Source organism: Balaenoptera physalus (genome assembly GCF_965194825.1).
Source record: "Balaenoptera physalus genome assembly, chromosome: 19".
NCBI classification, from domain to species: Eukaryota; Metazoa; Chordata; class Mammalia; order Artiodactyla; family Balaenopteridae; genus Balaenoptera; species Balaenoptera physalus.
Window position 1 is genome coordinate 63,988,237 of NC_138900.1, and position 19,797 is coordinate 64,008,033.

A 19,797-nucleotide genomic window follows, 5' to 3' on the forward strand; every position below is an offset into this window, starting at 1 on the left:
GCCCTGGGTAACCACTAATCTTTCTGTCTCTATGGACTTGCCAGTTCTGGACACTTCATATAAATGGACTCATACAATATGTGTCCTTCTGTGTCTGACTTCTTTCACTCAGCATAATGTTTTCAAGGTTTATCCAGGCTGTAGCATCAGTTTGACAAGGATAGATCCGTGATGGTTAAACTCATTCATTCCTCGAAAATTTATTGAGCGGCTACTAGGTGCCAGCCCTGGGGGCCCAGCCAGGAATAAAACCGACAGTAAACCCTGCCCTGGAGGGTTTCTAGTGGGGGAGAGAGACAATAAGTCAAATGAACAAGGAAATGATTTAGAAGATTAGACGGTGGTAAAAGCTAAGTGAAGCGGAAAGCTGGAAACGGGGTGAGGAGAGAGGGATGGTGACTTTAATCACGGGGTCAGCGAAGGCCTCACCGTAGGGTGAATGCAGAGGCCGACCGAGCTAAGGCTGGAAGGAGGTGAAGGTGCGAAGGTGCCACCGCGATGGCCCCTCCCAGCACTCCGGTCCCCCCAGGCCCAGGACCATGCCTGTCCCTCCACGCCGTGTCCCCGCGCCTAAGACGGCGGGCGACACCCAGTAGGCATTTCGCGGTGCCTCACTGTGAGTGGCCCGCCTGGGCCGCAAGCGAGTCCGGCGGCCAGGGGGACAGCGGGGCGAGGACACCGCGCTCCCCGCGCCCCCCGCGCAGGCCCCGCCCGCCTGGGGCAGGCCCCGCCCCCGCGCCGCCAGAGCCCACCCCCTCCCGGCCGCCGCCATTGGCCGCGCGCGCCTCCGCCCTCGGCCTCGCACTTCCTGGCAGAGCCATGGCCGCGCACCCGGCCGTTCAACGGGCTCCGCCGCCCGGGCCCCGCCGCCCCGCCCGCCCGGCCCCGCCGCTCGGGATCCCCGCGTCGCGCCCGTAGCGCGCCCTCCCAGGTGGGCCTCCGCGCGCGCCCCCTTCCTGCCCGGGCCGAGAGCCGCGCGCCGTCCGGGGGCCGGGGCGGGGGGCGGGCCTGCCTCGGGAGGGTCTTCGGCCCCGCGAGCTGCGACCCGGTTCCGCCCCCGGGATCTCTTTGTGCTCGGGGGTGGGGGGAGGATCGCGGGGCCGGGGGCGAGCGGAGGGGCCGCCGCGGGGCCGGGGTGGGGGGTGGAGAGGGGGCCGCCGCCCCCGCAGGTGAGACAGGTGCGGCCTGTGCGGCCGGCCCGCGCGGCCCAGGTGAGTGACTGTCCTCGCGTCCCGCCGCGGGCGCCAGCCCCGGGCGCAATCCAGCTCCGCCTCCTCTCAGCCGGCTCGAGCCCGCCCGGGCGGCCGTTGTGCCGGCGGTTCCGCCAGGGGGTGCTGGGTCCGAGCGAGCGACAGCGGCGTTCCCGGAGACCCTGCCGGCGAGACCCGGGACGGGTGGGTGCCGGCGGGCGTCCGCGTCCGCCTCCACGACGCTGTTTCCCCGAGCGCTGCGATCGGGCACGTTTAGGGTCGAAACCCGGGGAAGGAGCCGGGAGAGGAGGCTCCCAGGGACCCTCCCGTCCGGACGCGGCCTCGGTTCCCGTGTTTACTAAAAGACCTTTTACGCCTCACTGGGGATCGCCACCGTCCCTGCGTGTGGCCTTGACCCCTCACCTGCTTGCAGAAAGCACAGGAGGCAGCTGATACCCACACTCCTGTAGCAGTGAGCCCCAAGCCACTTGCCCGCAGACAAAAGGGAGCCTCCACAAGGGGATACTCTCTCTAGAAATCTTGGCCTAGAAAAGAAAGCTCTTAGCACTGAAGGCAGACCTGAGCCCTGGCTGGCTGCCTGCGGTGGTGCAGACTGTCTGCTGTGTGACCTTGGGCGGGGCCGCACGGCCACCTGAGCCTCGGTGTCAGAAACGATGGTGGCACCTGTCTCAGAGGGTGAAGGTGAAGCAAGGAAGTCAGGGGTGAGCGTTAGGACGGATGCTGGTGTCCTCTTCCCTCTCTGAGCCCCCCAGCATCCTAGGAGCAGACAGAAAGGACAGGGGTGGGGACAGCTGGTCTTTGTCACAAAGTTGCTGGTTTGTCGAGAGAAATCTAGTTGTCCCTTCCTTCTCCCCAGGGAGCTGGCAGGCTGGCCGGTGCCTGGATTCGTCCCCCCACCCAACGTGGGAGCGCTGGAGCCCCCTCTATGTGTCCCTGATTATCTTGACACAGAGCTGACTCCTTGTCACATTGTTCTTTATTAGCAAAGGCTGTGTGTTCAGTAGGTAACAAATTGACTCTTTTCAACTCTGCTAGCAGGGGGAAGAATTCCTCCTTAAACCCTCAGTCCCAGTATGTGACTTGTGCCCATATTCCTAGCTTAATCCTTCCTCTGTGTGCCCCCCATCCTCCGAGGTCCCCCAAAGCCCGGCTCTGTGCTGTTAGTGGGTTGCTTGACTTTTCAAAGCTGGAAGAAACCTTAACATCCCCTGATACACCAGCCCGGTCCATGGATTCAACCATGAAGTCTACAGAAGTTAACTTGCTTGTTCAAGTTTATCCTGCATGTTCCAGCTGGGGCATGGGCTCCCCCTGCAGAGGTTTCCTGCCTGTGGGCATTTTTTTAACGGTCAAGTGAAATAGCCCAGGGATTGAGAGCAGGAAAGCCTCCTTAGGTCTGCTTCTTCCTGTGTGTGACGCTGGGCAAGTTACTTCCCCTCACTGCCATCAGCTTCTTCCTTTATAAACTGAGGATAATAATAGTGCTGGCCTGGTGGGCTTGTTGTGGGGGTTAAATCAGTGAGACACAGAAAACACTTAAGACAGTGCCTGTGTCTAGAACGTATTTTACACTTCGTAGTCGTCACTGCATCATATCCTTAACTTCATGAAATTTTAAAAGTATGAGATTCTTAAAGATTAGGCCACATTCAACCAGGCATCCCAGGGAAGGGCCCATGTCTGTCCAGTTTTGAAGCTGGACAGACTCAGGTTTGATTCCCAGCCATTCACTAGCTTTGTGACCTTGAGCTCAATATCCTCATCGATAAAATGGGTTAAGTGACATCAGCCCGGCCAAATAGTTGTGGGAGTTTAATGAGATAGCACATGTCAGCTTGGTTCCAGGGTCATAGTCTGGGTTCTGAAATGATAACTGTTGTCATTATAATCTTGATCTCTCGAAAAGGCCTAATTCAGCTCAAGCATCCAAAGGTAGGTACTTGTAGGAGGTGGGCTAAAAGACATGATGTTGTCGGATTTTAGGTGAAAAAGGGACACTTATTAAATGTTCTATCTGATTCTAACCCTCTGATTTTTTCAGCTCTCAGAGTAAGGGAGTTCTTTGTAGTACAGTTTTTTCTCCCTCTTCCCTCCACGTGACTGTTTCGCTCTTGCTGTCACTGATACCTGCCAGCAGAGCCTGCGATTCATGAATGACCTCGAGTTATTACTACACGCTCAGAAGTCCTGTTCTTGTCGTAGGGCTGCGATCTTGTTTATGATGGAGGGAAGCCGGCAGACGCGAGTGTCTCGGCCGTACAAGATCAGCGAATCCTCAAAGGTCTGTGAATGGGTCGCTCACCACCTGTGCAAATTGCCAAAGAAGCGTGAGATTTTTCTAATGAGCTCATTCTTATTGCACAGACTGATTTTCTGTTCTTGGTGTTGGTGTTAATCTCCTTAACAATGACTAGAGGTGGCACAGTCAAGGAGTGGAAAAATCATAAAATCAGAGCAGGGGTTGGGGGGTGTGAGGGATGTTAGAAACACAACTTGACTTGTTTATCCCACACCTGGCATCTACAGGACACGGTGGATGCCATGGGATTTCTGTTTCCACTTGGGGCTCAAAAACTCCAAGACTGTGTCCATGGAGAAGCCAGCCCCCAACCTTGTAGTGGGGACAACACTTTGTATACCTGGATGTTAAGGGCCCAGAGTCTTCCCCGGTCGTGACTTTCTGAGACCCTAGGAGCCAGTGAGGGTGGGTTCCCCACGGTGGGGCTACCTACCTGTGGCGCACTGACTACATCAGACTCACCCTGGGAGACGGGGAGGGGGCAGGTGTCTCATGAGAAGTGCATATGCCCAGCCCCACCGCAGACCTGCTAAATTAAAATCTCAGAGCAGGACCTGCAAATCTGTACCTTTAGCAAACCCTCAGGTGACTTGGAGCGGCCCCTTTCCCTACAGCTGCTGTAGATAAGGTTTGGGGGACCAGTTGGCGAGACAGTCCCAATTTACACCTGTCTCTTTATGAATATTAATAACACCCTTTTCTTTCTTTAGTTTTTATTTTTTATTTATTTTTTCGGCCGCACCGCAGCTTGTGGGATCTTAGTTCCCCGACCAGGCATTGAACCCTGGCCCTCGGCAGTGAAAGTGCGGAGTGCTAACCGCTGGACCGCCAGGGAATTCTTTAAAAGTGTCCTTTTTTGAAGATTAAATGTCATGTTTACCTTAGATTGTGCCTTCTCCATGGGGCTGATATTGTTCACAAGGAGATGAAATGGGTTCTTGGGGGTCTAGAAAGAATTTTACTATTTTAAAGTAGAAAGCTATACATATAATACACGCACAGATATATAGAATATATATTATGTGTTAAAATGACATGGCGAGCTATTAGGAAAAAAATATCTTAAAAGCAGACTGGAAAAAAGATGAAGAAATACCGTTTTAGATAAAGGGAGTTGGGAGCAGCCTATAGATAAGAGGAGAAGAAGGGGGAACGAGGTTCGACAGATGTGTAAAGAAGAAAAACGGGGTGTAATTTTCAGGGGAGGTTGGTCCTCCTGAGAAATGCTCTCCTATTTCCATTTGAGTTGACTGAGAAGGCTCTTGCCAAAGCCCGGCTTTATCTGCTGCGAAACCCCAGAAGGGTCTTGCTGCTGACTCAAAGGGGCTTTGTCTGGGAGCTTGGCTGCAGAGACAGCGTAGCTTTCTAAGTTCTACAGCGCTAGAAATCTTTGTCCCTTCAAGCCAGATTCTGAGCTTGTCTGTCTCTGAATTGAAGCTTTTAGGAGTAGGCTTCTCTATCCCTTGGTTCGTTGTATTTATGTTCCTAACTCTTTATATTTAAAAAGTGCCCAAATCATAATGTACCCTTGATTTTCTAGACATTCAACACACCCAGTTAAAGAACATTACCAAACCCCTCCAGCCCCTACAATCAAGACGGCCACTCGCCCAGCTTCCAGCCCTGTGGTTTTGCCTGCCCTTGAACTTATATAAATGGGGTCAGGGGTGGGTCCCCTGGGTGCCTGGCTCCTTACTCTTGTCACCCTGCTTTTGAGGTTCACCCTGATTGCTGCATGTGGTGGTAGATCGTGCCCTTCTCAGAGCAGTGGAGTCTTCCATTGTGTAGCTGCCACTGTTCATTTATCTGCTCTAAAATGTGTTGATCCATTTTGATGCCGAATTCTTTTTTACTTTTCAATTATTTATTTATTTATTTAATTTAATTAATTTATATATTTGGCCATGACGCGCAGCTTGCAGGATCTTAGCTCCCCGACCGGGGATCGAACCCGTGCCCCGTGTAGTAGAATCACGGAGTCCTAACCACTGGACCGCCAGGGAGTTCCCCGAGTTCTTTTTTAATATAAGATACCCCATACCTGCTGCTTTCTGCCCAGTGTTAGATGCTGAGTTTCTTCACCTGATTACGGTGTTAAAGTAAGAAACAAAGGAATGAACAGGGTTAATACCACTGGAGAATGTTGCAGGTCGGAGTTTCTAAATTATGTGAAATGTTGCAACTCAGTTACTGATGCCAGTTTAATGTTGGGAAGTCACGTTGGTCTGTTTTTAGTTCTGGTCTCTGCTGCTGTACTAAATAACCAGAAACAGGCTGTAGTCAAGACCCAGGTAAAGAATTAAACGTGCCTACTTAGCCTGGAGACCCAGCGGTAGAAACAGTGGCCGCCGTCTCCCCTGCCCTGGCTCACTGCAGCAGGTGGCTCCCCTGGTAGCTGTCGTCTGGGGCTCTCCCCAGTCCCTGCCCCTCCCCAGGGCTGTTTCCCTTTTCACACCGTAGCCTGGGGGCGTGTGCCCCTGTTTAAGCGGGGTAATTCCAGCACCCTCACCAGCTTGGAAACAACCAGGAGCCCGGGGTGGGCTGTCAGCCCACCTGATGCCCCTCACTTGCTTCTCTAGGACACTAGCCTTCACTATTACTCGGTAGCTTTCCGCTGTAGTGCCTTTTTCATTTCCTTCCTTCAGTCCGCACCCAAGAGGGGCCCCAAGCCAATATGTGTTGATGCCCAGACCAGGCCAGCCTGGCTCTCTCTCTGAATAACCAGAATAGACGGAGATATCTGTGTATGGACCTACAAGAAACCATCCTGTAATGTAAGGTAGGAGAGCCTGGCTCTGTAAACTTGGAAGGGAAGGAAGCTTTAGGGAGCGTCTATTTGGTACCCTCAGAATGTGAGGACATTGCCCGAGACTGTTGCAGAGACAGAGCGATTGATGTGGGAATTGGCCGGATGGGGAAGAACCACGGGAAATAAAGTACCCCAATTACTAGTGCATCGGAGGCGGTAAGGAGCAGATTTGGAAGGGAAGAAAAAACCACCCCCCTGCCGTAGGACACATGTTGAGAAGTAACCCAGAAGGACCTGTGCACCGGTCACCCAGCTGCTCACACCTGCTGAGCCCTCGCCCACGTGTCTTCCTTTCCACCACCACTTCCCCTCGGGCTTAACGCCCGCCCCACCCCTTTCCCCAATCGTCCCTGAATTGCCCTGCTACCTGGTTGATATTTCTGAATGGTCTGTTTTGCCATATGTTGAATTTTCTTGTTGTTTTTATAGGGAATAAATAAAGCAGTGTGAAACATCCTAATTAGTTCTTCCAGGGTTTAGAAACCATTGTCTGGGTCTGATTTTTCTTTGTATCCTCAAAAGCCCAGGGTAGGCAGATAACAGTCAAGCAATGTCCACCAACCTGAATTTATTGAATTAATTCCTATTAACTATTCATATTAACTGATTCGTTAATTCCAGTGTAGCATGGTGATTAAAGGTTTGGGCTCTGGCATCAGACCTAGGTTCAAATGCCAGCCCTGCCCTTCAGTCCCTGTGGGACTTCGGGCATGTTTCTTAGTCTCCCTGAACCTCCCTTTTCCTCATCTGGAATAAGGGGGTTATAACTGACGTTCCGTTGGAGGGTTCCTGTGACGCTCAAATGAGAGAGTGCAGGCGAGTGCACAGTGCGGCCTGCGGCACATGCAGCTCCCGGGAAGAGACAGCGTTCCTGCAATTTACATACGTTTTCTGGCAATGACTGTTGAAGCCGTGTTTCTGAAAGTAAGATTCCCCAGAGCACGTTAGTCTGGATATATTGCGGAGTCTCTGGGACCCTCTACCTCCCCGGACTGGTCTCTGTAGCATAACTGTCGGCACCGCGACCCCGTGGGAACTGACGGTCACGGCAGCTGACTTTGCTCCCGCTCTCCTCAGGCCAGCTCTGTGCCATGTTCTGTCTCATGACCCCTGCCCCGCACCAAACCTGGGTGAGACCAGGAGCCGAGGCTCAGAGGCTGCTCGTGACCCACCCAGATCACACAGCTGCAGAGCAGTGGAGCTGGGGTTCCACCAGCTTCTGTCCGACTTGAGAGGCTACACCCCAGGCAACGTCACCCTCCCGATAGGACAGCGTTTTCGAACCTATGTGCCGTGACCCACACACACTAAGAAGGAGAGAGAGACAGGGAAGGAGGGAAGGAAGGAAACTTTGGGGAATTCTGTTTACAAAAAAGGAGGAGAGAGGGAAAACGAAACAAAGGGAAAATGAAAGATTGAGTTAAAATTTTTATTTGTAAAGAAGGGAAGAAAGGAAATGTACAAATACATATGCACACGTACAGGGAAACACCCTGATTTTCTGCGAGGTGCTCTGACACCTTGTTTCCTGTTCTCTCTCATTCCACTGTATGTCAGTGCCGGTCGCATAGCGCTAGCTGGGCCCCTGCGGTGTGGGGGCGGGTCGGCGGCCCCCTCCCCTCCTGACACGCGCTCTCCACCGCCACCGCAGGTGTACCGCTGGGCCGAGCACTCAAGCACAGTGCTGCAGCGGCTGAACGAGCAGCGCCTGTGCGGCCTCTTCTGCGACGTGGTCCTGGTGGCCGACGAGCAGCGCGTGCCAGCCCACCGCAACCTGCTGGCCGTGTGCAGCGACTACTTCAACTCCATGTTCACCCTCGGCATGCGCGAGGCCTTCCAGAAGGAGGTGGAGCTGATCGGCGCCTCCTACATCGGGCTCAAGGCCGTGGTGGACTTCCTGTATGGCGGGGAGCTGGTGCTGGACGGTGGCAACATCGACTACGTCCTGGAGACGGCCCACCTGCTGCAGATCTGGACGGCGGTGGACTTCTGCTGCGAGTACCTGGAGCAGGAGGTGAGCGAGGAAAACTACCTGTACCTGCAGGAGCTGGCCTCCATCTACAGCCTCAGGCGGCTGGACGCCTTCATCGACGGCTTCATCCTCGGCCGCTTCGGCACGCTGTCCTTCACGCCCGACTTCCTGCAGAACGTCTCCCTGCAGAAGCTGTGCGCCTACCTGGGCAGCAGCGAGGTGCAGCGGGAGTGCGAGCACGACCTGCTGCAGGCCGCCCTGCAGTGGCTGACGCAGCAGCCCGAGCGCGAGGCCCACGCCTACCAGGTGCTGGAGAACATCCACTTCCCGCTCATCCCCAAGAACGACCTGCTGCACCGCGTGAAGCCGGCCGTGTGCTCACTGCTGCCCCGCGAGGCCAACTGCGAGGGCTTCATCGAGGAGGCTGTGCGCTACCACAACAGCCTGGCGGCCCAGCCGGTCATGCAGACCAAGCGCACGGCCCTCCGCACCACCCAGGCGTGCCTGCTGTTTGTGGGCGGCGAGGTCTCCGAGCGGTGTCTGGAGCTCAGCGACGACACCTGCTACCTGGACGCCCAGAGCGAGCAGTGGGTCAAGGAGACGCCCCTGCCGGCCCGGCGGAGCCACCACTGCGTCGCCGTGCTGGGGGGGTTCATCTTCATCGCTGGCGGCAGCTTCTCGCGGGACAACGGAGGGGATGCGGCCTCCAATCTTCTTTATAGGTATGACCCCCGCTGTAAACAGTGGATCAAGGTGAGATTAAAGCCAGATTATTTCTTTACTCTTGAGGACTTTTGATCTCCTTAACCTTAGCCTTGACTGCCCCCCACCCCCTTCTCTCGGGCCTTGACCACCACCCTGCTTCTGAACGAGGTGTGACGATAAAGTGACAAGCCACATCATTCCCCCCCGCCCCCGGCTGGGGGCGGTGAGGGCTGACCGGCCGCCTTCTACAGGGACGGTCAGTGTCCAGAACATCGCCGTGCAGTAGAACTTCCTTCACCGACAGAACCGTTCTTCATCTGCACCATCCGATACGGTAGCCACCAGCCACGTGTGGCAGTTGAGCGCTTGCAATGTGGCCCGTGGGACTGAAGAACTGAGTTTTCCGTTTTATTTCATTTTCACTAATTTACATCTGAGTATAAATGGCCACAGGAGGCTAGTGGCTACCATATTGGATGACACCGGTCTGGAAGATTGACCCATAGTTCTGACAACCTCCCCGTGTCTCGGAGTCTCCGCCGAGCTCCTCTTTGGGACAGGTTTGGAGCTGGCCCAGGAGGCCACGAAGGCTCACACCTGGTAGGAGTCGTGGCCCTTTGGCAGGTGTGGCAGCTGATTCCAGGACAGGCCTGGGTCTTGACGTCAGACCCAGGTTCGCACCCCAACTTGGCTAAATCGTAGCTAGGGGTTTCAGACCGGTTCCTTGCCCGCTCCAAATTTCAGCTTCTCCCTCTGGAAACGGGTGGGGGGATGCTGACCTTCCAGGGTCGGTGGTTGTAGCTCATGTTGATTGGCACATGTGCTCCTTTCCTCCCAAGAACCAGATGGCCACCCGTGAAAGTCTGTCTCAATCTTTATACTCAGACCTCAGTCTTCTTACTTAACTCGGTGCTTTTCTGAGCTCAAGGCTCAGAAGGCACTTGGATGACCTTTTGATTTTATTCTCAAAACTCTAAAACCAAGGTGTAAGTCTTGCACTTGCACTAGACGGAGGCTTCCAGCTTTGAAGCCCGTCCTCCAAACCTTCATAGCGGTGGCAGCCTGACATGGTCTCCTGCGGGACCGTGTTCATTCGTGTGTTCTGCTTGGATGATTTAAAAAAGAAAGAAAAAAAAAGAAATTTGGGCCTTCCATTGCTAATTTTCTGTGGAGCACCACTTTCTGCTCATCAACACGAACGACAATCAGCATTAATTTTTAAAATATCTGATTGTGGGGGGGTGAGGGGAAAGATGAACTTTTATTTCAGGAAAGCCCTACATCAGCAGTTCTGACCTGTGTGTGCTGCGGAATTCCAGTCCACGGGGTCGGCCACGTGGCCAGACAGGTTTGGGGGAGTGAATTCTCCATCCACCTCTTGGGGATTCACGAGGTCTCGAGGGTCCTGGGGGCTCTGAGAAATCCCGCCTACAGAGCCTCCCGTTCTTCAAGTTTGGCTCCCTTCCCCAGGCTCATGTGGCCACCACCTCACCTTCCGGGGCTGTGCCTTCCATGGAGCGTGTTTGGGGATGCGGTGCTGGATGTTGACGCTGACCCGAGTTTGGGGAAGGGAAGGTACAGGTGTCTCGCCTCCGCAGGTGGCCTCCATGAACCAGCGCCGCGTGGATTTCTACTTGGCCTCCATCGAAGACATGCTGGTGGCCGTCGGCGGCCGGAATGAGAATGGAGCTCTCTCGTCAGTAGAGACCTACAGTCCCAAGACGGACTCCTGGTCCTATGTGGCTGGCTTGCCAAGGTGATTGGGGTTTTGTGGCAGACCCTACAGACGTGGAGGCTTTGGGGTTACAGTTGAGCCCACCTCCCTTTCTGGATATTTTGGCCTTCCCATTCCAGGAAGAATCTCCTGGCTTGTAAATAACAGCGTGGGGAGCAGAGGGCATGGTTGTCAGGGTGCCTGTTCTGGGCCGTCGGAGTGCAAGTGTCAGCTCTGCCACTGAGACAAACATCCCTCTGTTTCTGAATCTCTTCACTTCCTGAGTTTCGGGGAAATGAGTGCTGAGTTCAGAGAGTGAGAGGTTTACTAAAAATCCCTCTGACTTTGGGCAGGAGGAGTACAGAGGGTGAGGGTTCTCTACCCTCCATCTGACTCCAGCAAGTGTCTTCACCCCACACTCTCTCATTTTCCTCATCTGTAAAGGGGATGTGATGTCAGTACCACCCTGTCAGGGTGTCCATTCCCTGCATTTGTTAACGTCACAGGCTTAGCAGAGGTGCCTGCCATTTATTTGAGCAGCTCCCTGTAGCAGAAGCTGCACGGCTCCTCCAGTTCCTGCCCCTACCCCCAACCCCACAGTAACTACCACCTTCAGGTAAAGGTTCCAAGAAGCCGATGAAGTAGCACCTGGACACCTGTGGATAAGATGATTGGACGATCATGATAGTAGCTGTTGATCACCACGTGCCAGCCTGGGCCATGTGCTTGATGTGATGAGTCCCTTGATATCCACAGTGATCCAGTGGGCTGGGTAATAACCCACGTAATTGATTACCCAAACCCGAATGACCGTGAACGGAGAGGTCGACCGTATAAATCCTGACCCTGTCCTAGGCAAACCAAGACCTGTGTTCTCCCGGGTTCAGGTCTTGTGTGCCATCCCACTTTACAGATGGAGAAGTGAGGCTTAATTACATAAGAATATCTGCCACTGTCACTTTCTGTAGGCCAGCCGGGGTGGTTTGTCTACCTTAAGCGCGACAACAGCCGTATCGTTATTTTTTTCTAAGTGGACCGTCCATGTCCAGAGTTGGAATAAACATAATCCAGGATGCTGCCGTCATTAGGGCGTGCACGCCCCACATTTGTTCCCTTTGTTTACTCATACCTTTTTTCACTCACTGACTGACTTGTATAATGAGACCTCCACGAACCCACAGCCCAGCCCAAGAGCCGAAGACGTTGAACGGTAGCCCACCTGCCTGGGACCCATTTGCCCCGTGTGCTCTTCTCCCATCCACTTGCTTCCCGCCTCCAGCTAAGGAATCACCGTCCTGAATGTCGTGACGCCATTCCCTTTTTATTCCACCTTTGTGTGCACTTTTTTTGCTGTTGGTATTTTCTTTTTTGTCTTTATATAGATCTCATTTTTTAGAGCGATTTCAGGTGTAGAGAAAATTGAGCAGAAAGTACGGAGGTTCCCAAGCGCACCCAGCTTCCCCCGTTGCAGTAACTGGTACATTATTTCCAGCTAATGCACCAGAGTCGATACATTAGCATTAACTAAGCTCTCTAGTTTACATTAGGCTCCCTGTCTGGGTTGTGCGTTCTGCGGGTTTTGACACGTGTATGATGATGTGTATCCACGATTACAGTGTCGTACAGAATAGTCCCAGTGCCCGAAGAATCCCTCGAGCGCCATCTTTTCACCCCTCCCTGCTTCCCCTGAACCGCTGGCAGCCACTGACATTTACTGTCCCTTTAGGGCTGACTTTTCCAGACTGTCGTGTAATTGGAGCTGCACTTTGTTGCAGGCCCTGCTTGGTGTGTGATGGGACCAGGGCCACACGTGCGCCTCAGTAGCGTAGCGTTTCTAGCCATAACGAGACAGATGCAGTCTTGTGATGACCACTTCTCAGGTGGGCAGAGAGAGGGCAGAGCTGGGATTCTGGCCCAGGCCGGTCTAGCTGCAGAGCTGCCCGTGTGTCACCTGCCCTTCTCCGTCTGTCACCCCCTCCCATCCTCACCACCCCCTCAGAGGGCAGCTTGTCCCCATTTTGCCGAGGAGAAGACCGGGTCCCCGGCTCACAGAGGCCCAGCCCGTGCAGCACTGAGCTCCCCCTCTGTCTCTGTCGGTCCGTCCATCCATCTGTCTCTCCACAGGTTCACGTACGGCCACGCGGGCACCATCTACAAAGACTTCGTGTACATCTCGGGGGGCCACGACTACCAGATCGGCCCCTACCGCAAGAACCTGCTGTGCTACGACCACCGGACAGACGTGTGGGAAGAACGACGGCCCATGACCACGGCGCGCGGCTGGCACAGCATGTGCAGCCTGGGGGACAGCATCTACTCCATCGGTGGCAGCGACGACAGCCTCGAGTCCATGGAGCGCTTCGACGTGCTGGGCGTGGAGGCCTACAGCCCGCAGTGCAACCAGTGGACCCGCGTGGCACCGCTGCTGCACGCCAACAGCGAGTCGGGGGTGGCCGTGTGGGAGGGCCGCATCTACATCCTGGGCGGCTACAGCTGGGAGAACACGGCCTTCTCCAAGACGGTGCAGGTGTACGACCGCGAGCAGGACAAGTGGAGCAAGGGCACCGACCTGCCCAAGGCCATCGCCGGCGTGTCCGCCTGCGTGTGTGCCCTGAAGCCGCGGCTGGAGGACAAGAAGAAGAAGGGCAAGGGCAAGAGGCCCCAGGACCGCGGCCAGTGACCCCGCCGCCGCCACCGCCGCCGCCGCCTGCGGCGCGTCAGGAGACCAGCAGCCACTCGGTAGAATCCCGGAACCATTAGCAATGACTTAGCAGCTTTTTTTACTTTTATGATTCTTGGTATTTCTATGATATCACAGTAACCGATTAAATATTCTGTCTGACTTGACATATTATCTTGCTTGAATAATTAAAGCGGGGCCCAGGCAGGAGCGACCCCTGTGTCTGTGCCAGGGCTGCTCCCACGTTGCGAACCCCCATGGGTGACCCCCCCGACCGTCCCCCAGAGAGCAGCCAGGGCAGGGGTGATGCAGAAATTTTCCTAGCGAAACGAAGGGCTGCGGTGGGACGTTGCAGATTCCCTAGTCCACGCCTCCCCAAACCTGGCTGAGCTTTGAAGAAAACAGGTTCCTGAGCCCTGCTTCAGAATTAATCGAGTCTGCAACTACCAGGAGTGGTGTAGCGGAGCCTAGAAACTCCTTTAGCCGGTCCCTGGAATGACTGAGCGTCGGCCACGTTCGGAAATCGCTGGCAAGGGCATTTTTACAGGTGGGGCACAGAGACCCATAGAGGATGCCCACGTGACCGGGAGTCACCAGCTCGCCGGCAGTCAGGCGAGCCGTGGGACTTCCCAGCAGGGAGGGCTCCCCGCCGGGATTTCTTGCTCAGGTGACTGCTGCTTCTAAATAACCCGTTTCTCCTGGTTGGTCATCTTCCCGAACTCTAAAAGGGTATAGATAATCAAGGAAGAAAGGTAAAAAAGGGCACCTTATTCTGTGATTTGTGCTCTCGTCTTTTTACTGTTTCTTTTTTCTGGAACCCGCTGTTTCTCAGATTACTGATGTACTGAGCCCCACAGATCTCCATTTATCACTCAGGAAAGAAAAAGGGAGCCCGCAGAATGTGCCATTGTTTTCTGTGACTCCAGCTCTGAGAAGCCACAGGAAGCTCCCACACGAGTGAGTGAGGGCCCGTGGATCCCCGACAAGGGAAGGTTGTCCGAGCATCTCCCTCGACTCCAGTGCCAGATCCTGGTCCTGGCCGTCCGCTGCCGAGTAGTTCTGTGCTGGGGGCAAATTTCTTTAACAAGTTATGAGCTGTTTCCGCCTTCATTAAGTGACAGATGAAATAATGGCCAGGTCTCCTCCCAGGGGTTAAGCTCTCTCAGTCTATATAAGCTGTGATAGTGGATTCCGCACCTCCTTATGAGATGCGTGACCGGCCCGGCCTGGTTCCTGCAGTTACCGGAACTCGCAACAGTAGCGTGTGCCGTTTAAGGAGAATTTGAGACTCGTGCCCAAGCCGCTGTGTCACACCAGGACGATGGGCATGGGGTGGGTTTTAATCACGAGCCAAGGGAGGCCTTAGTGATCTATACTGTGGCAGAGATCTGACTGCAGAGACGAGAACACTTAAAGAATAATCGTTAACACTGCTATTAGAATAAGAATCTCAGTTAACTTCTTTTGTCTTTTCCTTTTTTGTCTCTTTACTACACTTCCTTTCCTTTCGAAGGTTTACTGTGATTTTGATTGGCCTCTTTCTCTAGTAACCAGGAGAGCTGAGAGCCACTTGGGAGTTGAAAGCTTCGGTACCCAAACGATTGCCCCCTCGATTGCCCCCTCTCGTGAGACGGGGGACCTGTCTGCATATTTAGCTGGTTCCTTGCCTATGGAAGTCGCTAAAGGCTTCCAAACTCTTGAGAGGTTCTGCAAGGCATACAAACGGTCAAACCAAAAAACTGTCATCTTCTTGGAGCTCTTTAAAACAACATTTAGGTGTATTAAAGGCTCTGAGGAGTCCTGCATTAACTGCTAACCCTCCATCAACCCAGCATTTCCAAACTTCATTGAGCCCGAAACCCTTCTTTTGTCTCAAACCTCGTCCAGCCCTCCTCGAAACATGTTTTGCAGAACTACTGCCAACTTTGGGATAAGCTTACCTCCTTCCTGTTCCAGGAAAGGTTTCATTATATGAAGACCCTTTAGAAGGCACAGAACCTGTGGTCTGTTCTCCCCACCTCCGCCCAGGTCATGAGGAAAGAGGTGGTCGTTCAGTCAGAATGCAGGGGCAGGCTGGGCTGAGCACATGGAAAGACCATGCGTGCTTTGGGGAGCGGGGAAGGCTTTGACCTTGGGAAGCGGACAGGCACGAATTTTTAGCCTAAGCCAGCTGTTGTATTTTTGACTTCCAGGACGTGTCCCAGGATAAGGGTGCAGTGCTGGCCTCTATTCTGATTTTCTTGTGCCTTGCGGGTTAACATACCATGCCCTGCCCCTACTATTCTGTGATGATCTCTCCCTTGCCATTGTGAAGGATGTTTGTGATTTACACGCCTTAGAATCTAATATGATTGAGGCGGTGAGTGTTCCTTTAAAGGTAGGGTTGATGAGGAAGTTTCCTTTTGGAGACCAACTTCAGATAATTGGCAGTGGCTCCACTGCGCTAAGAAAGGTTTTTGAGCTCGCTGGGGTCCGTGGAGCAGAGCGTTGTGACCCGTGAGCAGCGCCTGCCTGGATGAGGGAGAGCAAAGTGGTGGGACTGTGGCAGGTCTCTGCTGTCTGTGGTTTTAAGATGGAAATCACCGTGCTGTGCAGTGCAGCTAAGATCAGAAGACAATGGTTTATAACCCAGGTGGGCAGAGCTTGCGGATGTACTTGTGCAGGTGGCCATTAGAACTGCAAAATCACGATAGTGTGATTTCAAACCATGGTGATGAAAGCTTGGGTTCTCCTGGCTGCCATGTTGAGACAGAAGCAGCAGCTTTTGCCATTATGTTGTCAAACTCAACGCTCCGAGCTGTTCTGCTAGAACTTTGACAATGCTTGGATCATCTTACTTTGATCTTTCGAAATGAGCCTGGTGGGCTTTTATTCAGGTTTTGATTTTTTTCTTTTAAAGAACTAGAGTTTTAACTTCATATTAATGGTAGGTTTTGAGTTTGATCCTCACCCAAGTTGGAACCCTGTTTGCTTAAGCAGAGTAGAAAAGCTGAAGAATCCTTGTAACTTACAGTGGTCTTTCTGCTGTTTAAAATACACAGAGATTATCTTAGCACCTTGCTTGTGTGTATGGCTCAATTCGTATCTTTAACATCCTGCTGCTTTAGAAATCTAGAGTACCAGGTAGGACTCCTTCTAGATCTTGATCTGAGCAGAAAACCTCATGTGTGTATTTATATTCTGAATGCCCCTCCTCTTGACCCTGAATGATAAGTCGACCTGAATGATAGGAACCCCAGAAGCCAGCCCTAAAGGGTGTTCAATTTGGGATGGGAACCCAAATGCCAAAGGGAAGTGGAGTCCCTCCCAGGTCCCACTCTGAGTTCAGGTGAGTTCACCTGTGGCTCAAAGTGCCTGGCCCCTAAGCCAGGAGTGACCTTTGGGTGATTTGCAGCCGTGGGGGAAGGGAAAGGACAGCACCCTGCCACCCCAACCCCCTTGTAGACCCCCTCCTCTTACCCTGGTCCTCCGTGGCATGTGGCTCTGCCAGCATCTCACTTAGCTTTTGGCTCTCAGAACTTTTGGCTAGAATCTCAGACCACTGGTCCCAAACCTGGAGGGGCAGTTCCAGCCATGTGGCGTGGACGTCCTTGCTGTCTCCGTGGAGATTCTGAGCATCTTCAGAGGGAAAGGGGCGGAGTCCCCATCTCCAGGATAAACCTCTGAAATGTAGGGCAGCCCTCCCGGGTGCTTAGCGAGCCTGCCCTGTGTGTCCGCCAAGCCTGGCAGTTTTTTAAAGTTTTTTGAAATGTTTTGATACTTTTTGATACCATTTGCTAATAACCTTTTGTAGTTGCCTGCGGGGGTTTTCCACCTCCCCCCACCCCTCGAGCTTTCGCTACACAGCAGGCGTCCCCGGGTCAGCGCCAGGGTCTCGCCCACCTCCTGTGGCTGTGACTCTCCTCCGTGGCTGCGATCTGATACAAACTCTTGAATTGTGTAAGGGCACACGTGGCCCGGGAGTGTGACTATCTTGGGCCCCCCAACTGAGCAGAAGGGCAGTGCTTTATGATGAGGACACTCTAACGCCCTGAGATGTTGTGCATTTCTTCCAAAGGTCCTACCTCAGCAGAGTGTGCAGAGTTGAAAAGATACCTGAGGGCTGACCCATATATATCACCTGTCCAATACAGGTCGTTCCTCAACCCAGGGCGTGGCTGGGTCTTGATTCACTCCCGTCCACGCCTCCTTTTAAAGAGACATTTTAACATGAAATCCACAAAATCTGTCACAGCGAACCATCCTGCACTTTGCAGAGTGACTGCCCTTAGTTTTGGAGGTCGTTCATTTCTTTCTTTTTTTTTTTTCTTTTTTCCCTTTTTACATGGGTAGAATTTGTGGCTTCGCAGGGTGTTTGGGGGTCTCCAGAAATTGTCTTTTGGTTGCCTTAGTTAAAAGAGTTGAATGAATGTACAAATTTTGGTGGTAGAGGGGGGTCGGAGGAGAAGAACCCTCCCGTGTCAGTGTTCTTTGAGAAAAGGAGCTCCACTTTTCAGAGTTACTTGAGCCGTCCTTACAGGTTTGCTTGCGATGGAAGAAATAGTCCTTTGGATCAACTGAAATCCATCATCACTACCAGCCCCCTTGCAAAATGAGTAAGATCTTTGATGATTAAGTATTGATAATTCATTGGGTATGTTCTGGCTACTCATGTTACCGAACTCTGTAATTACGTGTGTGCTCTTTTTCTAATTTGTTGCTTTTGTATTTGTAGTCGTATGATACCCAAAGCTTTTCTGTGTCTTACCTCTTCTTTAATTAATTTTCTGCACGTTGATTTTTTCCCCCCTCTGTTTTTAATTCCATAAAGAATATTCACTTCTCAAAACACATTAAACATGATTTGCCTGCTAGGGTCTGGCTTATTGTATAATTATATCCCTAGTCTTGTGTGGTTATTGTAATAATCTTCAGTCCTATTTTCTCTGCCTAAATGAAAAAGAACCCTTTGCATGTTGAGCCCACATATAATTTGGAAATTAACCAGAACTGCCTTTCAGTGTCTCCGCAGGCTGGGACGTTTCGATTCTGCTCTCACTGTGCTTCTAATTACTGTATTTTACCAGGAATTTCATTCCCATCCTTGATTGCAGCCCCAAGTCCTGTGACCGGAACTAAAACTATTTGCTTAAATTTGTGTCAGTTGGGGTAATATGATAAGAAAAGAAAAACAGACAAGGGATGGGTTATGTTTATCAGAAAGATACAATAACATTTCTATAGGAACAGAGTCCCTTTACTGCCCTTAGGGCCCAAGAAGAGGACGATGGCTCCCCTGCACGGCCACCAGCAAGCAGACAAGCCCAGTCACGGTCGGGCGTTTCTTCCCCCAGCGTAAGGCAGTTCAGCTTTGGGAGGATGGTGGGAAGTACCTGCCGTGCATATCACACCTGGAAACTGGATTCAACTTTGCCTCTGAGCCAGTGAGCTGCCCCAAATGGGACACCGGCTACCAGATGCTAAATTCGCCTGGATTCTTTCATTTCCAGAAGAATCTTAGGTTAGAAACGATACTCCTCCCCTTTTCCGGATGAAGCACCCGGAGCTCGAGCTAATTATCTTACCCAAGTGGAAGTACCTCACCTCCCCAGCAGGTCCGCATTCGTCTTGGTTTGGGTCCTCTTGAACAGAGAGCCTTAGGTGAGGACTTGGAGCTGGGCCTCACGTTCCCAGGAAGCCCAGCGAGACCAGGAAGGAGGAAAAGCTGCTAATCAGGTGCTTTATCTACGGCTGAGTAGTGAGGCTCACCCACATGCCGTGGCTTAAAGCCACAGCATCAGTTATTTTGGCTGACAAATCTGAGGGCTGCCTGGGCTCAGGTGAGCCGCTCTCACCTGGGTATCACACAGTCCCGGCCAGGTGGCGGCTCCTGGAGGCTCACTGCCCCTCCCCCTCCTTCCTTTCCCCCTGCTCTGCTCCCCCTGCCCCTGCCCCATCCCACTGGTCTCTCTCTCTCTCTCTCTCTCTCTCTCTCTCTCTCCCTCCCTCCCTCCCTCCCTCCCTCCCTCTCTCTCTCTCTCTCTCTCTCTCTCTCTCTCTCTCTCTCTCTCTCTCTCTCTCTCTCTCTCTCGGCCCAGAGTCTCCCATCCTGCTCCTTGAGGGCATCGCAAAGGCCCCCCAGATTGGAGGTGGCGGGGCGACAGAGATGGCATCTCTCGGCAGGAAGTGGGGGGCGGGTGGGTATCAATGAATTGGAAAATCCCACAGGAGCCCGTGTGTTCCCACACGTCCTCTGCCCAAGGAAGGGGGACGGGATCTCCCTGAGGCCCTAACAACCTCCGCTCCGGGGCGGCTCCGCTCACCGAGCTGGCTGCTCAGTGTCTGGGAGGACTTGGCGCAGAAAGAAGCGCCGTGTGTGACGGAGGGGGGAATGCTGTCAGCTTGAGGCCAGCGGGGCCCACCCTGTA

At 53.2% G+C, this 19,797-nt stretch overlaps 1 protein-coding gene and 1 long non-coding RNA gene across 5 annotated transcripts; one reads left to right on the plus strand and one right to left on the minus strand.

Moving 5' to 3' along the window:
- The first annotated feature begins 796 nt into the window (after positions 1–796).
- KLHL36 (kelch like family member 36) lies at positions 797–13,557 on the plus strand. Of its 4 annotated transcripts, XM_082438940.1 has the most exons (6): positions 824–931; positions 2,068–2,211; positions 3,414–3,492; positions 7,971–9,044; positions 10,595–10,752; positions 12,835–13,557. In XM_082438940.1, the coding sequence occupies exons 3-6, from the start codon at positions 3,430–3,432 to the stop codon at positions 13,388–13,390; spliced, it is 1,851 nt and encodes a 616-aa protein (XP_082295066.1). In that variant the 5' UTR covers positions 824–931; positions 2,068–2,211; positions 3,414–3,429; the 3' UTR covers positions 13,391–13,557. The 4 variants fall into 4 exon arrangements, with proteins under 4 accessions (XP_082295065.1, XP_082295066.1, XP_082295068.1 ...); XM_082438939.1 differs by lacking the exon at positions 2,068–2,211 and having other exon boundaries at positions 797–931; XM_082438942.1 differs by lacking the exons at positions 824–931; positions 2,068–2,211 and adding an exon at positions 6,360–6,475 and having other exon boundaries at positions 3,431–3,492.
- Positions 13,558–17,677: 4,120 nt separating this feature from the next.
- On the minus strand, positions 17,678–19,454 carry LOC309649211. Its single transcript, XR_014256987.1, has 2 exons — positions 18,974–19,454; positions 17,678–18,787 (listed from the first exon to the last, which is right to left on the minus strand). It is a non-coding gene; the product is annotated as an uncharacterized lncRNA (long non-coding RNA).
- Between the last annotated feature and the right edge of the window lie 343 nt (positions 19,455–19,797).